The sequence below is a fragment of the Teleopsis dalmanni genome, chromosome 2 (assembly GCF_002237135.1).
Source record: "Teleopsis dalmanni isolate 2A chromosome 2, ASM223713v2, whole genome shotgun sequence".
Lineage (NCBI taxonomy): Eukaryota > Metazoa > Arthropoda > Insecta > Diptera > Diopsidae > Teleopsis > Teleopsis dalmanni.
Window position 1 is genome coordinate 214610659 of NC_051847.1, and position 26600 is coordinate 214637258.

Sequence of the window (26600 nt, forward strand, 5' to 3'; positions counted from 1 at the left end):
AGACATTTTATAGTCCAAAAAAAAAAATATTTTATTGCACAAAGGGCATATGGGAATTTAGAGTAATTAATTAATGAATAAACTGTTAGAAAGTTAGCAAAAAATCCACTACTTGCCTTCAAGTTAATTTGTAGGACACAAAAATATACTATAATTTACCACCTAACCAAGAAAGAAGTAGAGATTGCAAACAAAGCCTAAAAGAAAACTAAACGTTGATTCTGAAATGAAAGTACTCCTCCACTATTTTGCATTGACGTGTTCTGGAATAAATACACATACTAAGACAATCCTTAATATATAGTTATAATACTAAATAACAATTAAAGCTTATTTCAGAATCGGCATTGAAAATTAAGAAAGTGCCTTTATATGACTTGAAACAAATATATTCATCAACCATCACCATCCAAATTGGATATCCTAGCTAGAAAAAAAATTAAACAATTTAGTTTTTACTCACTAGAAAACTAGAAAATCTCAAAAATATTTAGGGTGACATATAGATAGTGACTGTTGAAATAAAATTCAATCCTTCATTCCAAAGAATCAACCAAGATATGTATCAAAATTTTATGACATTCAGATCATTTATTATTTATTAACATACTATTAGAGCTAAAGAAATTCGTTTATAAATGAATAAGTAGGTACTCTTTGAACAAGATAATGAAATCGTTTTCGTTACATGTTAAGAAAAATGACTAACACAATGGGCCTGTAGGTTTAAGTAGATCTCTAGGGATCCGCGGTATAACCTAAAGAAAATGACGGGCCTTGTTATGCGCATCGAATTTCGAATTATTTTAACACACCACATATTATCGAGATTTGGTTTCCATAGATTACTATACTTTTCCCTTTAAAGTATGCTCTTGGGAAAGAGATTAAAATGAAGAAATGTTTGCCAAGAACATCAGATCTCCATATCCATACCAACCGGTCTACAAGAAAAGTGCAAAAATGCAAAGAGAAGAGTTTGAATAATTGTTTTAGAGTTGAAGGAAAATATATAAAAATATTGAAAACTCTATTATTCAAAATGTATATTTCTATAAGCGATTAAAAAATTTTCAGCCTAGCCGTTAGGTGTTCTTTTCATATCAAAGTAAGACATGTTCAACTCTTCTATAATTGTCTACTTACGCTTATATTTTCTTGTAATTTTTTTTTTGAATATATAATATATGTATTACAAGATTCAAACGGTTATACCCCTTAGGTTCTATGTAATTTTAATATATGAAACTATGTAATAGAAAGTGTGATTCTATGTTATCAACTTTGTAAATATCACAGTATATTTTAAAAGAAGTCATTGTGTATGAAGAAAGGTACTAATGACCTACACTTTTTCGCTCGAGGATTCTATGTAGTTCAATAACTAGTATAGTATGTTTTAAAAGTATTAATTAACTTTATTAGATATACAATTTATATGAAAGAAACTTTAGTATATATAGGTTGTAAATACAAAGGAAATCAACTAACAGAGATTTTTAGAGGACCAGATATATTTGAAAAATATTCTTATACCTTTTGTGACTTCATGTTATCCTGTTATATTGCAACATAAATAAAAGATAATAGGTTTCCAAATAAGTAAATATTTAGCACAATACTAGTGTTGGAGATGGAAATTCCAGCGTTAGAACTAACTAGTAGCAGCACAAATAAATACGAGATTTGCTTAATGTAGTACTAAACTTAAAATTGTATGTAAACACCATAATTACAATAGTATTTATAATTTTATCTCAAGGTGTAGTCAGCAGCAGTCAATTAGGTTTATTGGACTGTAAGGTAACATAGTCTAATAATTCTTTAAGCTGTTGCTAAACTGATTAAATGGTACAAGTCTCTCTCATTCATCTTAACTACTTTGAAGTGTTACTTAGCAACTCTTGTTTTGCTCAAAGTAGTTATTTACTAAAGCAATTAAAAGTAATTTTTTGATAAATATTTCCCATATACTCTACACAAATGGCATAGAAAAAAATGTACTCACAATTTAGTGTTTAACCAGAAAATTCTCACTTTATCAAAATACGTTCTGTTTATTTAATAATTTCGCATTAAAAAATCGCAGAAATGGTGTTGATTATTACTGTAAATTAATTTTCTACTACAATAAAAAAGTAATTTAAAAAGTAAACAAAAAAATACACGTATATATAACTATATACATATATATATTTGTTTTAACGATTCAAATAAAAAAGTTTCCATTTAATTTTTTTTTTCTCATTTAGAAACAAAACTGTTCGCCATTAGTCATAATAATAACAATAACAACAATAGCATTCACATTAAAATGGGCCGCTGGGGTAGACAAAGTCCTGTTTTGGAACCGGAACCTCCACCACCAATTCCGCCGCGTACATTTATGCGCCAATCCAGTTTCACGAAAATCGGAAATATGTTAAATACAGCAATTAATATAAATGGAACCAAGAAACCGCAAAGTAAGTATATATTAGATTTAATTTCAATATATCAATAAAAATATAATGAAATCTATGAACAATTTATCATTGATGATGATTATACGAGTGATAACAATTATTATTTTTCCAATTATTTTTCGCATATTTTATGGTGTTGACATATCTCAGCAATTATCACCTTTGATGTCAACTTATCACGTGTCGATAAATAAAAAAAGTAAATAAATGAAAGGATTTTTGATAATTAACAATGAATATTATTGATTGATTGATTGATTTAGTAAAAACGGTCTATAGAGAGTGTTCAAGACACATCATAGACTATTTAGATTTATGATACGTGTGGTCATTGATCTTATTTATTTTTTAAACACATATACATTTATTTATTGTATCTTCCTTCTTTTACAATGAGATTAATAATAAGTTCTGAATTCTTAGCATTAATACATTGTATAATATAACATAAAATAAGTAAACCATATATTACGGACCTCACTTAAATCAATGGGCTAATTAATTGATTAATTAAAAGATATAGCATGATTATTTAAAATTCAAATAAATTGCTTTTATAATAAAAATTACAAATCAAATATAAAATTATATTATTATATATATTTTTATCGTATACTTTTTTTATGACTATATAGTTATTGTGTCTCAATTTCTTCTATATATTTGCATATAATTAAAAATTTATTTTAATACTCATAACCTGATGCTATGTTCAGACAGCCAAATTTCCTTAATTAAGTTGATTTCGAAAGTGTTCATACTGCCCCAAATTAAGGAAATCATATGTTTTTTGTTTACAAATCGAATGTTAAAAATTACATGCTCCAAACACCATTTGTATCTGTGAAATATTAAAAGTTGATTATTAAAAGTTGATTAGTGGATTTCAGGTATGTGAATTATTATTTTTCACTCTATTTTAAATTAATAACAGTTACAGTTTTTTCTCTATATACAAATTTAAAAATTTGCACTACTTTCAAAATATTTCCCGGTTTAATTAAAGTTAAAAGTTTATATAAAAAATGTCACTCTTTCATTATTACTTTATCTTTTGCTTAAAATTTATCTTACACATAGTTGCATTTGAAATGTTCCTTAATTTCAGCTTTTGTTTCAACAAAATTAGGGCCATTTTCCTTAATTTAGTTCTAATCTTAAAACTGAAATTTGTATGGAAAATCAAGTTAATTTCGCTGAAACGAAGATGAAATTAAGATTTTCGCAGAATTAAGGTGTGTAACGATTGCTTTAAAATCAAATTAAGAAGAATTAATGTACATCAGAGCAAGTAACAAAATGATTGCAAAATCAAAATGCCACCTTGCAAACGTTATTAACTTTTAATACAAAAATATTAAAACAACCCTGTGTAAATAATGTATTCGTTCAATGTAAAATAATACAGAGATGTTAAAATTTAAAGTACATATTTTATTTTAATTAGATTTTTTTTATTTTTATAAAATAAATTTTGTTTTTATTACAATTATTAATATTATTTTGCAATTAATATTACCATTTCGCACTAAATTTAGTTGAATACTATCTTTAATTAAGGTAATAAAGAAATTATTATGAATAATATAATTATTTTTTAGTTTTCTATTATAACTACAATAATTTGTTCTGAAAAAATGTGGAATTACAGTCTATTCAACTGTAACGTGTAATAAATAATTTTTGTTATGATATGCAATACAATTAAGATCATTTTGTTTATGTATAGAATGAACCATTTTGTATATAAAGTAGATATAGCATGGCTTCTATATATATAATTTTCATATAATTATATATCCATATATTCTAATACGCAAACTAAATTGTACCATTTTACTTCGTTTATAAGGAATACATAAATTAGTCAATGAGATGGGTGGGACCCTGTAGTACCCCCAGCTATCAAAGAATAAAAGTGCCCAGTTGCGCTGACTCGAAAAAAGGATCAACATATATACATACGTACTTGTTTTATTGTCAATAAATATGAATAAAACTTATATTGTTGAGGGAGGGATGTAGCCTAAGTAAAAAGCGTGTTAAAATACTTGTAAACTAAATATATTTTAACATTTTCTTTCGTTTATCAAGCAATAATTATTTAATCCTTATTTTTATATTTATTGATATATTTTAAAGATATGTGTTCGAATCCAAAAAGTTAAAAAAAAAAGATGTAAATATTATCGGTAGTTCGTCATGGGTGATGTTAACATAGTTGTAAATTGCGTTACATAGGGGAATATTTTCGACTAAGCCATTGTTTTGTTAAGCATTTTGTATTTACTTTTATTTAATTGAAAAGAATTTAAAAAATTTTTTTATTCACATATTCAAACTCATAACATGCAAATTTAATGTTAAAAACTATAGTACCTATTGCTTTCTATTGCTGATAGATAATAGAAAAGTTTGTATCGTTAATAGATAAAATCGAATTTTGGTATAGTGAATTGCAAACCGATAGAAATTTTTCTATCAACAGTAGATAAATTTGTCTATTGCGTTTGAGCATTTTGCGTTTGCTTAACCGTTTAATATGTCTGCTTACAAGTGCAATATATTATAAATTGAGTATAAGGGTTGTTTTCAAAAGAGTCTAACCAACTAATCATCTAACCTGAGAAATGCGTTATAAACCTTATGAACGTTTAAATTAATCTACTTTATAAGTTAATTATCAAATCTTGTATAAAAATCGTGTTTGTGTCTATTGTCTACCAATAGACATCTCACAATAGCCACTTATATCTTAAAAACATAGTTTTTTTTATTATAATTAATGCCAATTATTTACAAATATTTATTATTTTTCAAGTTTTATATTATAAAAACTTTGTGTTTTACTTAATAAGTAGTTTGTATAATTGCGTTTTTCTTTGTACATCTTTCGCATTTTGTTGTTGGCAGTACCTTTTATTTTTTGCTAACAAAACAAACAGACTTTTCTTGGTATTATAACAGTTTTGAAAACTGTTATATTGTGTAAATGCCTAGCAAGATATGCGTTTCTCCATACAAACTGCTGTGCAATTTTTTTTATTTATTTTTCGTTTTAGTTTTGTCAATAAGTTATATATATTGTGAGATATTTCTATCTTATTGTTAGAAAGAAAAGAAAAAATAATTTTTATTTAGACATTGTAATTAAAAACTACTAAAAATATTTTCTAAATTGCATAAGTAAAAAAAAGCGGTAAATAGAATTACGAAGAATTTGTTAGCCGCAAATTGCAATAAAAACTACGAAGAACGTACTCGAATAGGGGGAGTAAGGAGAGATAGAAAAATTGTTAAAGGCAAAGAAAGAGCGTAACATAAAGAATCTAGATTTTTGGCTGCTGCTTTTGTGAATTTGTCATACGAGTGTGAATCGGCTGGCGTGAAGTGTGAATGTGGATTAAAGTTATTAAAAAATAATTTTGTATTCATATAAAAAGAAAATTATTTTAAATATGAAAAATATGTACATATTAAAAAGAAAGTAAATTTGTAATAAAATTATTGATTCTTATGTGTTAATGTTATATTGCAAAAGCGCAACTAACGCTGCCGCAAAAATATATAACACCGCACGCACGGAGCAAAAATCAACAAAACCTGGTCACGCGGTTATTTGAATAAAAATCCAGTTTTTATGAAAAGAAAAAAAATGAAAATAAGTTTTTCACTGTTTACATCATGAAATTTATTTAAAATTTTCTAATAAAAAATCACTATTTTTGAAAAATATCGCATAGAAGTTGTGCTAAAATTCTGTTTTTGAAGGTTAGGCACTCCGCTTGCCAGAATACTAAAAAAACGATCAACTACACACAAAGCAAAAAAATATAATAAAACTACAGGGACAGGAAACGCAGTGCAAAATAAAAAGTTAAAGCAAACATAGCACAAAAAATATAACTGCGAAGAATAACGAAGAGTTGCGAAGCAACTTACTTTTTTTCAAAAATAATTTATACTTCTCAGACGCAAATTTTGTAATCCTTTAGCAATTTCTATAAACTAAAAAAAAATAAAAAATTCTACTTGAAAATTCAGTGATTTGAATAATTTTTGTGTATGTTAAATCACCGGCTTTTGCCTGAAAATATTCATAAAAAAAAAATTCTCCTACATTAACGCTATTATCTTCGTTTTGTTTCCCCTCTTTTCGCTTTGTTTCGTGTTATTTTCCTTGGTTACTTTATTAAGATTAAAGCAAATTATTGGCTAAAGCAATACAACAATAACATACATCAACTGAACGATACGAAAAGTGAATTTGTTTTTGTGCTTCGTCTTTGAGATTTTTCTTCCTTTTTATTCTTATCTTGCCCCTTCCAGCTGCCGTTTTTTTGCTTTCAACACCAACAAACTGTTAAACTGTCATGGCCGGTAAGTTTTTTGTTTGTAATAAATATTATTATATTTAATGTAGCTCTTATGACAATTTTATTAGAAAAATAAACAGAAAAAAAAGTTAAATATTTTATTTTAAATTTATTACTTTGTAGAATGTAAAACGTAGTATCGTTTGGATATATTCTCAATCTAAATAATATAAGATTTGTGGAATTAAAATTATCAAATTTAATTGAAAACAAAAACTCAAAAACTAGTGTCAAACTAAAAAACTGAAGAAGAAAAACACTTTTTTTTGATTATTCTTTACGCAACGTTTAGTAAGTAAACAAAACAAAATTTCCTTAGATAATCACTGCAAACAAAAAAAAAAATATCTGATATAAACTCGTACATATTTTAGGTTCAATTTGTATTTCATTTTATTGCCTTTGATTCAGTACCAGTGGATTTCTGTGTTTAAAATGGTCATCATTCCTAAAGGTACATTCATATTTATAATTAGTTTTTTTTTAGTAATCTATTTATATAATATAATATATAAATCATTACAAGAATTTTATGTGTATTGCTGTTGTTGTTGTTGTGCCGTAGTAGTTTTTGTCCTGTATGAATTTTAACCCTCACTAAGAGTTTCGTTTCACTCCACAGGATGCCAGAACATGTCAATATGCTGCTTAGTGTTTATATTTGTGTCTGTGTTTGTGTTGCGTGGTCTTCAACAATCCTGTGGATTCTAGTCGAACGTTGTTTTTTTTTTCATATCTCGTTGTTAGGTTTTCTCGGCGTGTGTTTGCTACGCTCGATTTGTTGCCAGCAAACGGCAATGGTTTCTGAAAACTTCGGATTTTATTATTTATCTGCATTAACTGTTAGATATACTAAGGGATCGATCACATATATACCCTTTCTAATAAAAACACCTGTGATTCATTGCGGCCGAGGTTCGCACTGGACTGTTGTAGTGCCAAATGATCTCTCTGGTTAAAGAACATGTGTGTTATAAGGTGAATTTTAACCTTTTTCTACTCAATAAAAGAATTCATGGATTAAAAATTGTTGAAATAAATAAGTCAAAGTTCCATCATCAATTATAGAGTTTCAATATTATGCCCCACAATAGAAGAATTCTTAGTCTCTCTGGTTAAAGAACATTTGTGTTTAAGGGTGAATTTCGATCTTTTTCTACGCAATAAAAGAATTCTTGGATTAAGAATTGATTAAATAAATAAGTCAAAGTTCCATCATCAATTATAGAGTTCCAATATTTTGTCCCACAATAGAAGAATTCTTAGCCTCTCTGGTTAAAGAACATGTGTGTTTAAGGATGAATTTCAACATTTTTCTATTCAATAAACGAATTCTTAGATTGAGAATTGATGAAATACTTAAGTCAAAGTTCCATCATCAATTATAGATTTTTTAATATTTTTCTTCACAATAGAAGAATTCTTGGCTTAACGCTCAGTTCATCGGTACGGTACCGTAAGAACTTAAGTCAAAGTGAAATACACAGGTGTGATTGGTTGTGCATTTCGTTTTCACTTAAGTTCTTATGGTGCCTAACGGAGCCTTTAGGAATTGATAAAATGCAATAGTCGAAGTTCCATTATCTATAATAGAGTAAAAGATTCTTAAATATTGTCTATGTAGATAAAGATATTTAATATTTTATTGTTAAAATAGATACTACCAAGAAAACTAAAAATGAATATCGCTTTTGTATGTCATATCTGTAACTATTGAATAAGGTTTCCGAGTTCAATCGACATTTTATTATTAACAATAGAACTAAATAGGTCTAAAGAGCTTTAATAATATTGTTGTAAAACAAACTTACCTTATACAAAATATAGCCTTAGATGTCAAATAATTTCTATCACAATACACCCTTGTTATCATTGAAAAAGTTGCACAATACTTGCAAAAACCAAGCAGATAATCTCAAGAAATTTCTAGACACTTTGTAAATAATGAAATGATAGAAGGCGTCACTTAAGAATTGTGTTACTATGTAAGAATTGAGTCGCACTAACTAATTGTGAGCGTCAAATGGAGTGGTCGTTATTGAATCGCACTTAGAAGTTGATTTGGCCGCGTCTTGATACATTCCAGAAAACTTTTCATTCCATTGTTCCAGTAGAAAGTTTACCTTTATTGTATGGAAAGGTACACTTGTATTAAGTTCAGGTTTTAATTAAACATTTTTAAACTTTTAAGAGACCTACACGCAAAACACTCACTTTCAATTACAATGCTATTAACACTAAGAAATAGTCCTCACTACACGAGGCTTTTATTGAAATTTATTTTGATAAATGTAATCGAGTGTTCTTGCTGTCAAATTATTGTACTAGATTTTATACATTTAAACGCAGAGTTGTATTTGAATTTTGCATAGAACAATTACAACGATAATTGATATGTGAGATGTATTAGATTTGTGTTATAGCGTGTTTACACTTCAGTTTAACTTACGTGAGCCAGCAATTAATGAAAGACACAATAACTTTTTCAGTTAAAAAAATTCGTTTTTTTTTTTTTTCAAATTTGCCTTTCAATATACTTCGCAGCCATATTTGCTCATTGTTTAGAGTAAATAATAAGAAAAAATCTTTCATTTTAAATTTAAATAAATAAATCTTAAAAAATAAGTGTGCACCGCCTATTTTACATATCTTGAATGAAGTTTTTACGCCAAATGTAAATTACCCTGCACGATAAATCTAATGATAAGAACTAAATTACTTAATTGGCCACTACAGAAGAGAGTTGTCTTTAGCTGTGTTAAATTGTCTCGCCAGTTAACCCGATCCATGGCTTGCAACGATATGAAGTACCGAGTGTAACCAAGTTCTGCCACCAAAGATGCGGAAGTCCTCTACTCCGTTTTCCATCAGCGGGTACTGAATAAATCTCCTTTATATTTACTTAAGCTATAAGTTAAATACATTAGCCTCTACACATATTTAACTTAATTGAAGTCTTCATTGATGGCTTGCAAGGATATGAAGTACTGAGTGAGCGCTATAAAGGCGCTGGTCGTAACCAAGTCCCGCTACCAAGGATGTGGAAGTCCTCTGTCACATTTTCCATCCGAATTAATCTCCTTTATATTTACTCAACCTATAAGTTAAGTAAATAAGCTTCTAAACACACTATCAAACTTAATTGATGTGTGTATACGAGAACACGGTTTGAAACGTTCCTATAACTTGAAGTAACCAGGTTGTTGTTGTTGTTGTCGCTACTGCTGTTCTTCTTCTTCTAGCGCACAGGTGTATGCTTGTGTTGTCCCTTTTGGGAGTCTTGAATGTACTTGGTGGTAATCGAACTTGATGAGTGGTTCCGGCTGTTTTTGGAACCCGAAGTAACAATTATTGATACTGTTTACAATAGATTAGATCATAATAGATTAAAGTGGTATTATATGTTGATAATGTCTTTAAAAATTTGATTAGTAATGTTGAATTTCTAATTTATTAATGAATATAATCTATCTAAAGAAACTTTCGCTGCTGTGTACTTTTTGAAAGTGTCATTCTGACGTGATTATTAGTAACTAACCATAAAACTTTTATAATTATTTTCAAGTCAGATTAGTAAATTTGTATTTGTTGTAATTTGTTGTAGTTTTAACTTTAAATAATGTAATATATAAAAGAAACAACATTATCTTTACAATATGTTACGTACTTCATGTAGTTAGATAAAAATTTATATTGATTTTTATACAGATTTTTATATATACTGATTATTCTGATATTTATATAAATTTGGAAAAACTTCGAATAAATAAATTCTGTAAAAAGTTTTTGTCAACTTCAATTATTGAACTTCTTTCGATTTAACATTTAAAAATTTTGTTAGAACTATCGAGAAACGGTCATGGACGTTTATTTACATTCATTGATATTGACAACTTAATGCTATTCAATGAAACTAACAATCAAGTATCTTAAAACTGCATTTCCTCATTGACCTGGTAAACATATTATTAAGTAAATAGGCAGCAAATTTAATTAAACCTTCTACACTCTGTCACAGACAATTGCAATTGCAAAGTGAGAGCGATTTTTTTTTTTTTTTCAAAATACTCGAGCAAAAGTAAATTATTTTAAATAACAAATAATATTAAACTAAAATTAAATCATAAATAATAGCAAAGCAAGCAAAATATTACAATTAAAAAAATGTTTTGTTGTCGTTTCTCTTCATCTGCATCTTCTTTTGTTTAGTTTTTCTATACAAAACAATCTGAGAGGCACACACGTTCGAACCGTCGTCCATCGTATACTATTTATAAGCACACACAGATCGAACTACACAACTACCTAGCGCCGTCCTATATCTAGTATGCAGTATCTTTATATAATAATTGCTGAGCTTCAAACCAAATAGATATTGTGTTAGTTTCAAGATTCATTAACAGTAATTACCGCAGCCTAGTCTCTGTATTTATTAGTAGCATTTTTTAATAAAATAAAAATTTGAGAAAATTTAATAAAAATGATATCACACAAATAATATTAAGTTAGAAAAGATAAATGGAGACAGCTTAGTAAATAACAGATATGTCAAGTGTTAGTGAACGTATGTAGTTTATTTGGATGGAATATTTTTCAGTACATTTTATTTTAATAAAGACTACTGACTACTATAGTACTACTACAACAAATTACATATTAAAATAATAGATATGTGTACCGGTTTTACAGTTTTTTTTGTTGCTTTATTGACCTTTTTTTTACATTGATTAAATATACAACTTAAGGGCCTGTAATCTGACATTGTGATGAGTACTTACTAATTGGGTGTTAAAGATAATATTGGAAAAAGTTATTGCTTACTTGGAATTCCTAATTGCGTTAATATTATTTACCATTCAATAAAAAATAATAATTTAACAAGAAAAATAATACAATAGATTGGAGAATGTTTTAGATAATATATTACTGTTCTGATTCTCAAAAAAAAAATAACAAGAAAATCATTTTTAAGACTTTTAATGGTAAAAAACTAATAGATTGAACATACATAATATTGTTCAACAAAACTAAGCCCAACTTTTTAAAAATTTTGAAACCCGAATGCATTAATGTGAATAAAATATAATGAAAGGAGCTTCCACACATGTATAATACATATAAACCAAACACTATAAAAAAATCGAAATATAAAATAAAATCGGTATATATAATCCAAATACACTTAAAGAAAACAAAATTTTATATAATACCGATACTTATGTAGAGCAGTATTTTTCAACTTATAATATATTATGAACTGAAGAGATATTTAGCGCTTAAGGGTCTGAAATATCTGTTCCTGAAATGAACCGAAGGACTGACTTGAGTATATGTACACAAATATAAAACAGAACTAAACATTTATTCTTTAATCAATTAATTAATTATTCCAATTTTTTTTTTTTAGTTTTTTTAAACAAAACACAATCGGATTTTGAAGTATTTGCAAGAACCGGTACCAATCTTCTCAAGAAAAAAAAATAAAATATAAGTTCCATATAATTTTACTCAGTAAAATGATTAATTAAAAACCAATTAATATAATAAAATATATTTTTAAAAAGGATGTAATTTTTAATACTCAAATACTACTTGAAAATACTCAAACAAATATAAATAATATATATATTTTACGAATTGGTGTTGCTAATACCAATGGTGGTCTATCAAGAACATCTAAACTAGAGCACAAAAAATTAATCGGCGCTAAGATGTGAACGGAATAGTTATAGAGATAAAATGGCTAAGAATGTGTATACTGTAAGATACAAGTAATGATGGAAAAAAAATCACTATAAAGAATGAACTTGCCATGATTGAAGATGAAATTGAAATAGTATTCCATATATTAAAGCAGATTAAAAATTCAGAAAATGTATTCTTGATTAATTCAATTAGAGTCTATAGATCAATTATAGTACCACTGCTCAGCACCGGACCTTTATAAAACACAATATAAAATAAAAAATTGACACATAACTGTCAAAACTTCAATATATTTTGTGACGCCTGAGAATAGTGGGTATTTAATAAATAAGATTTGTTAAATACTATTATATTGTTTCTTACTTGCCATGTAATATTATTATGGATGTTAATATTATTAAATGAGAACTTTGATGGAGTCATAATAATTTAGTAATTGTTATTATTATGTTAGTAATATAACAATTGGTTATAAAGCAACACGTGTTAAAAAACTAGATAAAGATAATTACTTAACTTCCATGAAATTAAATTATTATTATATGAAAAAATCAGGTTCATAAAAGACATAAGCATAAAAGACACTTTAACCGACAGCACTTTTTTGCTGTCGGTTAAACAGCACTTTTTTTGTGGGTTTGATTCGTTGTAGTATAAGGTGTCGTCTAAAGTCTTAGTTCTCTTTTTCCTCAAAACGTTCCATTTCTTTATTTATGGCTGTGTGCGCATTAAGAATTTTTAAAATGTTATCACATTCTGTTGTTAATAACAATCTGTTCTATTGCTAAATAACAATGAGATCAACTCATGAGATCCACCAAGTAACTTGTTAATTTACTAAATCGGTGGAAAAAAAGTGCTTTGTTATATCATAAAACCCTTTAGAAAATATATTTCCTTTGGCTTCAGTGATGACTGTTTGCAGTAATATTGTTATACTTATATAGTCAATTATATAAGGTTTTTCTCCATTTGAGTTTGTATTCAGTCTAGATGTAAATTTATTTAGTTTAGATAATGTTGCCAACGACTTTTTTACAAGTTCAAAACAGTTTCCTTCATTATACAATATTTCCAAAAAATATAGGGAATCAGTATTTTTAATGACATGCACTTTAGATATTGAAACAAATTGTTTTAAATGTTAACTTCATCAAATTATAGCGCCATCTAGCGATAGGTTTGCTTAGGTGAGTTTATAGTTCTTAAAATGTTCTCTTGCTCTTTAGTGAAGACTAATTGTTTTTAATATATTAATATTAATATATACAATTTAAAAATATAGCGTACTTTTGCAGGCAGTAAGACCATACAATTTATGTACTAGTTTTAATGATATTTTTTATATTATTTTTATAAATATTTACTTATACTGATAACAATAAAGCTTTTTAAAATCTTGCTACATTCGTGCCGGTGTTTGCTTTAACAATAGAACACATTTTTATTTATTTATTTATTTTTTTTATCTAAATCAATATTATTTCTTCTGCTATATAACAACTAATAGTGGATCCTTTAGATTGCAATTGCTTATACAATACAATTCTTATGTCAATATTTAAATAAATATATTACTGTATTTAGTTCGAAAGTCGTCAGTAAACATACATATTTCCCCTTTCTTGTATAAGATCAACTTCCTTTATCTTTGGGTTTACGCAAATTGATTTAAACGAGAATTCACTGTAATCGTGGCACTTGCTTGTTTACTTAGACCTCAGTTAAGTTATTTTAAAAACTTTTTTTTTTCACATTTCTTGTTAAATCTGGTTTATAAACAATTGTATCAACAAGAGTTTTTTATTGATTATTTTACACGAAAAGAGTAAATAAAATAAAAATAATTTTATTACATCATTAAACTGTTTATGTAATATTATTTGAAATTTTACTTCAATATTGTTGAGGCGTTAAAATAAAATAGTTTTTCTATATTTCTAGTAATCGTAGTCTATGTATTTGTATAGGAAAAAAGTACAAATAAATATATCTTCTTTCCCTTCAACTCCTATTGGAGCATAGGGCCCCGTAAATATATAATTCATATACAATAAAATAAATCGCATGGGATTGTCAGTGTTTTCTCTGCAATTCTGATTCGATTAATCTATTAGAATTACATAGATATGTTCTCGTGTTGTCTTTTTATTAACTATTAAAATTGTATTATAAGCAGTCTTCTTTTTTTTGGATTTTGGGGGTGCTATAATCAACCACGTTAAGTAGCATTTGGTCGACTGCGGTCCTTTTTAAGTGAATTTTATGCATTTTCAGTAGAGCGACACGTTCTATAATAACATAATTTTTACATTCTTATACCAGTAAATATACAAAAACAGATATAGAAATTTTTATTACCGAGAATATGCTGGTATTTTTTATTTTGCATATAAAAAAGAGCATTGTAAACGAAAAAAACTTATATAAACCACTACTAAAACTAAATACCTAATTTTTAGCTATATATTTGACACAAGTATCATATTTTTTGAAAATACACAATCAGTATCTATTGTACATTAAATAATGTAGAGAAAATTTTGCTTCTATGCGTTTTTAAGTGTTGCCCACGCAAAGCAACGAATGAGAGTAGTTCGTTTTTTATTCAAACAAAATGAGAATTATAATTTTTAATATAGTTCATACAAAATTATAATAAATATATGCAATGTAAAATATAAAGCACAGTTTTGAACTGCACATTTTTTTATTACGATTACATTAAATGGAATGTATTGGTTTGGGTCGGGTTTCCGTTTTAATAATATTTTTTTTTATTTTATTTATTTTGTTTTTAAGCGTAGTTACACAGCTTACCAATACAACCAAACGTATATATTTTTATGTTCGGTAAGCAAAAATATCGATTATTTGCGCTTTAGTTGCGGTTCGAAGTTTTATCATAAACAATATATGTATATTATTTCTCTTCGTAAATTTTATTTATTTAATTTATTTATTAATTATATTTTAAAGAAAATACTATGTACTTATTTAGGATGTACTGATATTTTTGTAGCTCTCATACATTTAGTGTCAAAAGTATATATTTAGAAAAATAATTGAAGCAGTTAGGATCAATATTATAAGGAGTGTTTTTTTATATAGAAACAAAATAAAATGAAGATCTGTTGAACTGCTGTCAAAATTTTTTGCCATCTTTATTTGAGACTATATCCCACGAATTGTGATTCTTATATTGGTTTCCGTGTCTACGATTACCGTTGTTTTGTTTCCATAAGCCCTAGACTATAGGGATTGTCACAAATAGTAGTTCAAATGGTGTCCGAGCACACGTTTTTAGTAGTACCTAACCTGCTCACTTATTTTATCATCAAAGTCTTTTTTTAAAAAGAGCTTCAATAGTCAATAGTGCCCATAGAATAATGGTTCATGGTTCAACATGGCTTGGTATCAACAGTCAACCACATGTAGTGGTGCTTGCGTTTTCTTTCTTTTCAAAGAAGTTTGGACTGATGATGTCATTAATTCGTTTCTTTACCTGTATATGTCAGGTAATTGCTATATAAAGAGCTGCTAAAAATGATAAAAAATTAATTAGTAATAATTATTTATTGATTATAGAACAATTAGTTTGTGACACAACTACTATACTACTGTGTGAAGAGTGTTTAATAAAGATTTTCTTTTCTCTCAAATAATTAACATAAAATTTGTTTTGCTGACTGCAACGACGCATATTACCACAACAATTGATAACCAAAAAAAAAAAATGCATTAATTAAACAAGAAAAAGAAAAGAAATAAATGTATATAATTTATACAAAAAACTACAGATACAGATACAGATTTCATTTTAGCAAACAAATACAGTTTTTAAACAAAATGCAAACACTTAAGTGTACTTCAAAATCTCTTATTGTTATGCATAATGCAACTAGAATATGCCAACACTGTTGCTATCACTACCAAAGTGGCATCTACAAAATGTTTTGTGAAAAGAGTTTTCCAGGTCAAGGAGAACTTTGCAGTTGATGAAATAAGACAAGATATATTATTACATTTTCTTTTTAATTATATGTTTTTCTTTGAATCTCAAAAATAAGATCATTTGTCAAATTTTTAGCTTTTAATAAAGAGATATGCCACTTAATTATTGTCCACCTAATTTATGCATTTCCACAAAAATTTTCATTCAGTTTTGCACTTGTAAAGGTCTTTCTGTGCTAAAAAATAATTCATGTTAATAAATGTATATAAAGCAATTTTTGCAATAAAAAATATATTAATTTTCAAATTAGTATCATTATTATAAGCAAATAATTCGTGCGTCACTTCTATATGGATGTGTAGCGTTTAGCAAAGCTTCAAATTGCACAAAGCCAGGCTCTGAGAAGACTTTTCAAGGTATCATAGTACATTAGAATGAATGACATCCTCAGGGACCTCAAGATTGATCCGAACAAAAATACATAAAGGATAGAGCCTTGAAATTATTTGCAAAAACGGACAGACTTACCAACGCCGCGTTATCGAATCTTAAAATAATTACAGGTTGCTCTGCTTGGTCTGATGAAGTGATAAACATTAATCCAGTCAAGGCCTAAAGAGAGGTTTTGAAGATGCCTCGAGCTAATAAAGAGTAAAAGTGCTCAAGTCCACTGGCTCAATTAGATTTAACTAGTAGTATTAAAAATAACACCAGCTTAGGAACTCATTTAGCCTCTTTTACGGTAGTGCCTCTTACACACCTATTGGGTAATTCTGCTTTGGACAGAAATTTTACTGAGCTATATGTTTAGCTAAACTAAGTCTTCCGTTTTATTCATAAGTTAAGCAAATATTAATATACCCATCCATATGTTAAATATGTATATAATAACTAACTATAATTAGGAGCCCCCTAACATGTTGAATATGCACATAATCCTTACAAACAAGAATTAAAATCGTACTGAACAGGGATGGGATCGAAGTGACAGAATTTGGAATAAGTTCCAACTACTTTAATGCAGAAGTTGTGAAGAATCCAAAAAAAAACCCAACTGAATAGTTTCTGTCCAAATGTACAGGTTAGATAAGATTGAGACAATCTACTACATAAGTTTGTAGACATATGCTCCTTCCTGGCTGATATCTCAAATATAGATCTACCAAAAATAATCCGCACGGTCTTCTAATATTTGATGTATGCAAAATGTTTTTATATATTTTTTTCCCATTGGTAATATATTAAAATTATTATAAATCCGAGTTGGTCGCAAAAGAATTTTTACTCATCGTCCTATGTTAATTCCGGTAGGTTTATATGAAAAAGTTTCAATATTTCTGCCTTTCATCACTCTAGTAACTGTCTACTCTTAATAGTATTACTACTAATATTTGTTCATTCCTATTTTAATTTAATTATTCAATCCTCTTTTTCATATTAAAATGTTGCATCACCCTTCAAGTGAAGCTAAAAAATGCATTTGCAGTATTTAACTCTGAGCTTTCAAATTCATTCTAACATAATTCATTTTATGGCAAATGTACAAGAGCGTAATAATTATATAATGTAATAAGAAATTGGTTTTTTTTAAATTCCTGCGATTCATAAAATGTTACTTATATAGTTATATATAAATTATGTGTAATCAATTTTTTAATCTGACTCAGATTTATTTCACTATTTTTCATTAACATTTCATATTTTTAATTTCATTAACTCAGAAATGAGGACCAATAGCCATGTATATTGTATACTTTATATTTATTTATGATTAAACATTAATAATAAAGTTTAAATAAAGTAATTGTCAGTATAAATATATGTGATTAACACTGATGTGACATATACACTCACTTCACTTATAAGCCCAATTTTGACTACTTCTACTGACTAATGCAGTAGAACAATGTTTTCCATGATATTCTCCACGTAAAAGCTCTCTTAAGCCCTCTAGTGTATGTTAATGAAATCAGGGGCGATATGTCAGCAAACCTTTGTTGGTTAGATTCGCAGTTAGGTACCCATGTCATAATCACTTAAATCGCAAGATCTTCAGGGTGATGTCAATTCGCATTACCAAAACGCAAAATTATACGTCCGAAAAATTTCTCAGGTAACAAAACCCATACAGTATGTTTGTATGGCGTATAATAAAGTCGAATTGAAACCACATACCTTTCAAATCTGTCTGCAATTTCAAACCAAAAAATTATTGATAAAAGGTTCCCTCTAGTAATCAAAATTGATTACGTTTAACTCATATAACTGAAATAGTGTTCTTAGTACGTTTCCAATTTCATGGGTACGTCCAATTAATAATGGATTTTAATAAATACAACTATTTTAAGTAACTCTATTCACTAAGCTATATGTCAATATAGTTTAGTTTTTAAGATATCGATCTTTGACTGACTAACACAGTAGAACAATGTTTTCCAATGTTTTTGAGTAAGTCTTTTCACTCTGATATCGATATCTTTGAAGTTAAAAATTTCAAAGATTTATATAAAAATCACCAACAACAAATACAAGTAGACGTTTCGATCCATCTTCGAGTTATTTTGACGACTAAACTATATCTATATAAAACTTACGCGCAAAAATTGAACAAAATAGCTGACTCCATTTACGTATTCAAGGTGTGGACACTTTCTAAACGTTTGACTAAAGTAATATTTCATATCGAATAGACAGCTAATGGAATTTTGTTCCAATCTAAATGTGTTCTATTGACTGTGGAGATATGGCCTTTTGTATTTACAAGCAGTTGTTGGATGCGAATTCCCAATTTAATAACTTTTTTCTGAGATTATTCATTAGTTAGCCATTACAGACGTAAGTCATCCTTGGCCTAACTCTTCGTTTTCATTGGAAAGCTGTTTTTAGATGGTGGATTCCATGCTCGACGCATAACCTTATATATTCATGAGAATAATATCGTTAAACACATTTAGTTCATTACGCTCGGATGATTGTAGCTATCCAGAGGGGGCCACGAAGAGGCTGTGTGTGAACTTGGAGAAACAGTGACAAGATCGCGCTGTCAATTATTTCAATACAAAAACCTTTTTACTAAACAGTTTATATGAGATTTGTGGAGATGTGCTCCCTGATCCATCCACTTATTGATTGCGCCTATGGTTTACCACTAAAATATCAAATCGCCGTATGCGGTAATATGAAATCGCGTTATGCTATTAAAAAAGGACCACGAAATGGATAACCCTTTTATAACAAAAAATACTAATTTATTTGCAGACAAAGTTATGAATAAATTATAAATTAAAAAAAAATGTTTTTGAAAGTTCAGATACCTTTTGGCAAGAATTGTACTATACTTTCGTGTAATTTACTGTAAATATTTCGAACTTTTTTTGTCGAAAATTTCTTCGATTTTAGTTTAACTAACGGCAGCAACGACATTGGGACAAAAATATATAACTAACACAACTGCACACACATATTCAACAAAGGATATATAAATATTTGTACTTAAGCTTCTTATTTGTCTATCAGTAGTCTAAAATGCTAGAATGTACTTTATTGAGCGGTGCTGTGTTCAACCATCCTGTCATTTTGTCGTCCTACAAACGAACTCATTCGCCTCACATGCCGGTGTTCCTTCTGTTTAACTTGAACAAAAAGCGAGCAATCCAAAAACAAATTCAATCAATTTAATTATGACGTCGTCCGTTGTGGTGCACATGAATTACTCAAACTCAAAGGTTCAACTTGCTAGGAGTAGCGAAATAACAATAAACAATGAGGTCATGAGACTACTCGTACTCGTACTCGTCCAATGTACTGCATGATTTAATATATTTACCCACAGAGATAGTGCATGTATACTTATGTAAAGTTTGTATGCACAGACTTGTTTTTTAAAAACTTGATAAAAGCATAAAAGGATCAAAAATCCAAAATGTAGAAGAATATATAAAAAAAACCAACGAATATACGTAAAGTAAATCTTCTTTACATGGCTTTACATGATTTCTACTTTGTTAGCCAACAACACCCCAAAATCATACAGCACGTTCCGGTAGCGTGCAGTTTAGAGGGTGTGGGTCAATCAGAGATGATTACAAACAAATATATTAGACGACCACAATACTACGTCATAGTTTAGTTGCTTTTAAGTTTTAAACGGTGTGAAATTACGTCATTATATTAGAAAAAAATTTAAGAACCAAGAGCACTCCAACCTCGTTAAGAAAAAAAGGGCGTAACCAGCTTTCCCTGTACATTCTTCAATAACGAGTTGTTGATGATGTTCTTTATTTGTCTTTATAAAATTCTATTTGTAGTCAACTTTTTTCCGATATTTCGTTATTTATTCATGTCAATCGTGCATTTCAATTTTAAATAATGTACCGAATTCTTTGCTCAAATCAAATCTATTGCCAAATATTAATTTCGAACGTTTCATAAAAGTAGCGCTGAGGAGGAATTCAGTTGTGCAAATACTGTTACAGTGAATTTTTGGATACCTTTGTTGAAATACATACATAAAATTGCTATATTTAGATATAATACATTATGCATTACTTACTATACATATATTTAATTTCATTCTCAATTTATTTTTCTTTACTTTACATTAGTTTATGTTCTTTGATTAGCGAAATAGATAAAATCTAATTTTAGAAATTTCAAATTCTTGATAAACAATTCCTACTCTAAAAGTAGTTAATATGTGCTTTTGTAGAAGGTCGGTCATTAGTTTTGCTTCTAAATAATTAATATAAAATAAACTCTTACTATTATTATTATCTTTTGGAAATAGTTTAAATATTGCTATCAGCAATGTAATGACATCACAATGGGCAAAGTTTAGTTATGTTGTTATATTATAAAAACAATTATTTAAAAGATAATGTTTTAGAAATTGCAAAGAAGTAGAAGTTGGGTAATACGTTAAGTCAAAGACTGAAAATTTGACACGTTTTGCAACAGGCTTTATTAATATTTTAAAGATCCCATTGCATATAATAATAACATAATAATTGGTACTAAAACTATCTTTGACTTTCTTCAATAAATCGCTTCATCCATATCGTTTGATGCGAGCCGATACTCGTATCATGTGAGTTCTGATCTACGCTATTCTCCTAATGCAAGCACTTGCTTGAAAAAGTGATGTTGTCTCACTGCAACAATGCAATCGAATTGGAAATGAATTCTGTTTATGGTAACCTTGCACAATTGTCCTTTCAAATGGAGGACTTGTATTACTGAATGATATTCATTATTTTTCATTTTTTGCAAAAAGCTAACCAAACATCTGATGAAGTCGAAACGTAATTGATATTGTTTTGACTTTGGCACCTGTTGTGTATTTAAATCACCTAGTGTAAGAGCAGTTTACCTAAGATGACTGTACTCTATTCCCTTTAAATTGAGTGCAGCTGTGACAGAGTCCAGGGTTATTTGATGTATTTATCAGCCTTGCAGGTATAACACCACAATGTATTTAACACACATATGGGTAAAATACACACTTCATCGGAATTCTGCTGGTAGCAATTAAAGTTATTCGTTTAGATATAGTTTCCTCTTTAGAAGCGACCGAGACATATCTTATACCTCTGTTAGACTACATATATTCTTTGATTCACAGCACACGGTTGCAAAATGCAACTCCATATCAAATAAAATTAAATAGATATAATCATTCTACCCACATATATTCGGATTTTAATCCAAATATGATCAATCCATATTGGTCAGGACACACGAAGCTGCGGATCCCAACAGGTTTACACCAATGGTGGAGTGCCGCAAATGAAACTTATTCATTACCAGTGATACTTTAAACATTACAGGGTAGAGTCTAATGGATTTAAGTTGGCTCTTACGACAGGTATGCCTTACGTCGGGAATATTCTAGCCCCTTTTCCGCTGAGAAAAGCAGGTGTAACAGTTAGTTACCTACTCTTCAATAAGCCAAAAGCCAGTATCGGGCGCCAATCTGATTGAGTTCAAAATAACTGTTTTTACTTAAATCCGCTGGCAAGTAGGTGTCCGCTAAATTGGAATCGTGCCGGCAAAAGACGTCAAGTGAAAGATTTTTAGACTTTATTATTAAAAAACTTAAGCAAATCGAGGTGTTTTTTAAAGTTTTGAGCTAAATTTCACGTTAGCTAGACAGTGTTGCAGAAGTCGGAACAAGTAATTATCTGAAGGAGCTATGTTACCACTATATGGTGTATGCATAAAAACTTCTTTCAATCTTTATGGTGTTACCAAAGATTATTTGCATATCCAGTACATTAGTTGTTAAGGATATAAATTTAAGTATATAGTTTAATCAAGTATTCAGGTTTTATTGGATGATCAAATTGCAATTCCATGAAACATATGGCATCAAGTTCCATATATTTTCAAGTTTTCATATAATTTTGTAAGTAATTAAGTTTTTATTCACCAATACCGGATTTGCTACCAGCTAGTAGTTAGTACCATCTATTTTGAATTGAAATCGTTTTTTAACAACATTTTTACATGTAATCGAATTTAGGTTCACTATACACTACAAATGGCTGTTCCAATAGCCATTAAGAAATAAAAATTCATTGCTATAGAAATAATTTTTATAAAATTTTTTTCTGATCAGATAGATATATATAAATGATTAAAATATTTTATGCAGTTGATTATGATAATTATTTCCTCCATAATTTTAAATAGTTTTTTCTATTCTTAACTGTTTCTCAATTATTGCAGAATTACTATAAAAACCTGTTGGCTTTCAATAAATAAATAATAAGAATAAATCTATATATCTTTATTATATATTATTAGACCCTGTGTTACTACTAACTGAAACGATAACCACTTAAAGGACATCAATTATGTAATCTAAAAAGAACCACATTTTCTTACTCATATGAATATAGGTCTATGCTCTACCTAAAACTACAAAATCATAACGCAAAAAAGTGGTTACAATTAATTTCTCGGTTATCTAGTAGACATACATGAATAAAACGACTTATGAATTCAATATTCCAATATATACCAAATTGTATAATTATAATATGGAATATCTATGATTTTAAATGTTCAAATGTTGATTTAAAAAGTAGTAATTTTATTTAGTATAGATAATAAAATAGAAATCATATTATCGTCATATTACTATATGTATATTAATTTTTGTTTTCATTTTTAGGTAATGGAGAAGCGTCTTGGTGCTTCTCACAAATAAAAGGAGCATTAGATGATGATGTAACAGATGCTGATATTATATCATGTGTTGAATTTAATCATGATGGAGAGTTATTGGCGACAGGTGACAAAGGTGGACGTGTAGTAATATTCCAGGTTAAAATCTTAATATTTAAATATAATTAAACATATTTTAATAATTTGATTTATTTTTTGTATATAGCGTGATGCTGCTTCAAAAACAGCAATTCCTCGACGTGGTGAATATAATGTCTATTCGACATTCCAATCGCATGAGCCTGAATTTGACTATCTCAAATCATTAGAAATTGAAGAAAAAATAAATAAAATACGATGGCTTAAGCGTAAAAATCCTGCCCACTTCCTGCTTTCAACGAACGATAAAACCGTTAAATTATGGAAAGTCAGCGAACGTGATAAGTCATTTGAAGGATATAATACAAAAGAAGAGAATGGGATATCTAAGGATCCACAAAATGTAACCGCCTTAAGAGTTCCTGCTGTGAAGAATATTCCACTAATGGTTGAAGCATCACCACGCCGTATTTTCGCCAATGCACATACCTATCACATAAACTCAATTAGTGTTAATTCTGATCAAGAAACATATTTGTCTGCTGATGATTTAAGAATCAACCTGTGGCACCTAGAAGTGACGGATCAGAGCTTTAATATAGTCGACATAAAGCCAACTAATATGGAAGAATTAACAGAAGTTATAACAGCGGCTGAATTTCATCCGACAGAGTGCAATGTGTTTGTGTACTCAAGCTCAAAGGGCACAATTCGTTTATGTGATATGCGATCATCAGCGCTGTGTGATAGGCACAGCAAGCAATTTGAGGAGCCGGAAAATCCAACGAACCGAAGTTTTTTCAGTGAGATCATTAGTTCGATAAGTGATGTGAAATTGAGTAATTCAGGACGTTATATGATCTCTAGAGATTATTTAAGTATTAAAGTGTGGGACTTACACATGGAAACAAAACCCATTGAAACTTATCCGGTAATAATAATAATTTATTATTTCTTTGTTTAAAAAAATAATTTTTAAATGATTTGCTATAGTAATATCAATTTATTCTATGTAATTTTAATCCAGTAGGTCCAAGAAAACAATCTCATAAAATTATGTATAACAAAACTAATATAATCGTATAGAATAGCGAAGATTAAGAGAGCACATGTAGGAATTAACAAAATAAATATGTTTTTAATTTTCCAATGTTTTTAAAATAAGAATAATTTAATAATATTTTATTTAAAATTAAATTAAATAAATAATGTTAGACATACTTACCTTAGACAAATCTTCGGTAAATACTTTCAATTACTAAATAAATAATATTGGATATAAATATTGCCTGTTTGTCTTAACTATGTATGTTGATATATATCTTCAACTCAATTTCCGATTATGCGGAATGCTTTAATTATAATATTTCTTATTATTATGTTATCAAATATAACATAAAGAGTATTGAAGATATTACTCCTCTTTTTTCATAATGCATACGTATCTTTAACTAAATTACCTATTCTATCCGCGAAATAATTCAGTTGCCTAATCAATTTTTTTTGACATATTTGTCATCTATTTTCCTAAAGTATTTGTGTCTTTAACCTAATCGAAAATATGGGAGATATTTTATTCAATAAATTATATTGAACATATATTTGTTTTTTTCTTAAGCATATCCATATTTAACTTAATTTTCGATTATCTACTAGAATGTTTTTTAAATAAAAAATTAATTATACAGTATTAATGATTATATATCATTTAAAAATAATTATTGAACATATTGCCCTTGTTTTTTTATTACACATACGCATCTTCACTCAATTATCGATTATCCGCGAAATATTTCATTTGCTAAATAATATTGATAAATAAATAAATGTTTGATAAATAATATTGAACGTATATTTCCTCTTTATTCCTTAGATTTGTATCTTTAATAGAATTATCGATTATTCGAGAACAATTTTAATTACTAAAAAATTATATCTTCGAATGAATTAGCGATTATCTGAAATATTTTTCCAATATAAAATGTGAAAATTTTATATTAATTATATATTAAACAAATAATTTATGTGTTTTCCATATTTTAAGTTTTTTTTTTTAATTAGAATATAAATAATTATTTTTTTTTTCTTATTAGGTGCATGAATATCTGCGTGCTAAACTCTGTTCTTTATACGAGAACGATTGCATTTTTGATAAATTCGAGTGTTGTTGGAATGGAAAAGACTCATCCATTATGACTGGCAGTTACAATAATTTTTTCCGAGTGTTTGACCGTAATTCAAGGAAAGATGTCACACTTGAAGCTTCACGTGACATTATTAAACCAAAAACGGTGTTAAAACCGCGCAAAGTATGCACTGGCAATAAGCGAAAAAAGGACGAGATTAGCGTTGATTGCCTCGATTTTAATAAAAAAATATTGCACACCGCCTGGCACCCACAAGAGAATGTTATAGCTGTAGCAGCAACCAATAATCTATTCATATTTCAGGATAAATTTTAGCTAAAAATATCGTTATATGTTTTTTCCTCATTAGTTTATGAATCATATAATGCGTATAATTTTTATCGTTATTTTATACTTTCCAAAATTTCATTTACAAATTATTTCAATATCTGTACACTTAAAAATTTTATAGAGATTAACATATTTATTATTTTACTATTTACATACTATTCTTTATTGTTTCTTAATTTTTACATTGTATAATTCTTTATTTAACAACAGACTCGTTTTGCATACACATTCATTGTAAATCACTATAAATTGGATTTCTTCTGCTGCTATTTAAATTTTATATAATTTTGAATGAATTTTCTATATTTTTAAATTTGAAACTATTTTTCGGTTTATATATATATATATGTTTTTT

At 28.1% G+C, this 26600-nt stretch overlaps 1 protein-coding gene across 1 annotated transcript; it reads left to right on the plus strand.

Annotated features, from left to right (window-relative positions):
• Positions 1 to 2314: 2314 nt before the first annotated feature.
• Positions 2315 to 26600, plus strand: LOC119677791 (protein phosphatase PP2A 55 kDa regulatory subunit-like). Its single transcript, XM_038089311.1, has 4 exons — positions 2315 to 2465; positions 23677 to 23828; positions 23896 to 24699; positions 25862 to 26600. Exons 1-4 carry the CDS (start codon positions 2315 to 2317, stop codon positions 26228 to 26230), a joined length of 1476 nt encoding a protein of 491 aa, XP_037945239.1. The 3' UTR covers positions 26231 to 26600.

Coding starts and splice junctions, on each gene's coding strand:
- LOC119677791 (XM_038089311.1), top strand. CDS start 2,315: ATGGGCCGCTGGGGTAGACAAAGTCCTGTTTTGGAACCGGAACCTCCA. Junction 2,466..23,676: donor TGGAACCAAGAAACCGCAAA/GTAAGTATATAT, acceptor TTTCATTTTTAG/GTAATGGAGAAGCGTCTTGG. Junction 24,700..25,861: donor AACCCATTGAAACTTATCCG/GTAATAATAATA, acceptor TTTTCTTATTAG/GTGCATGAATATCTGCGTGC.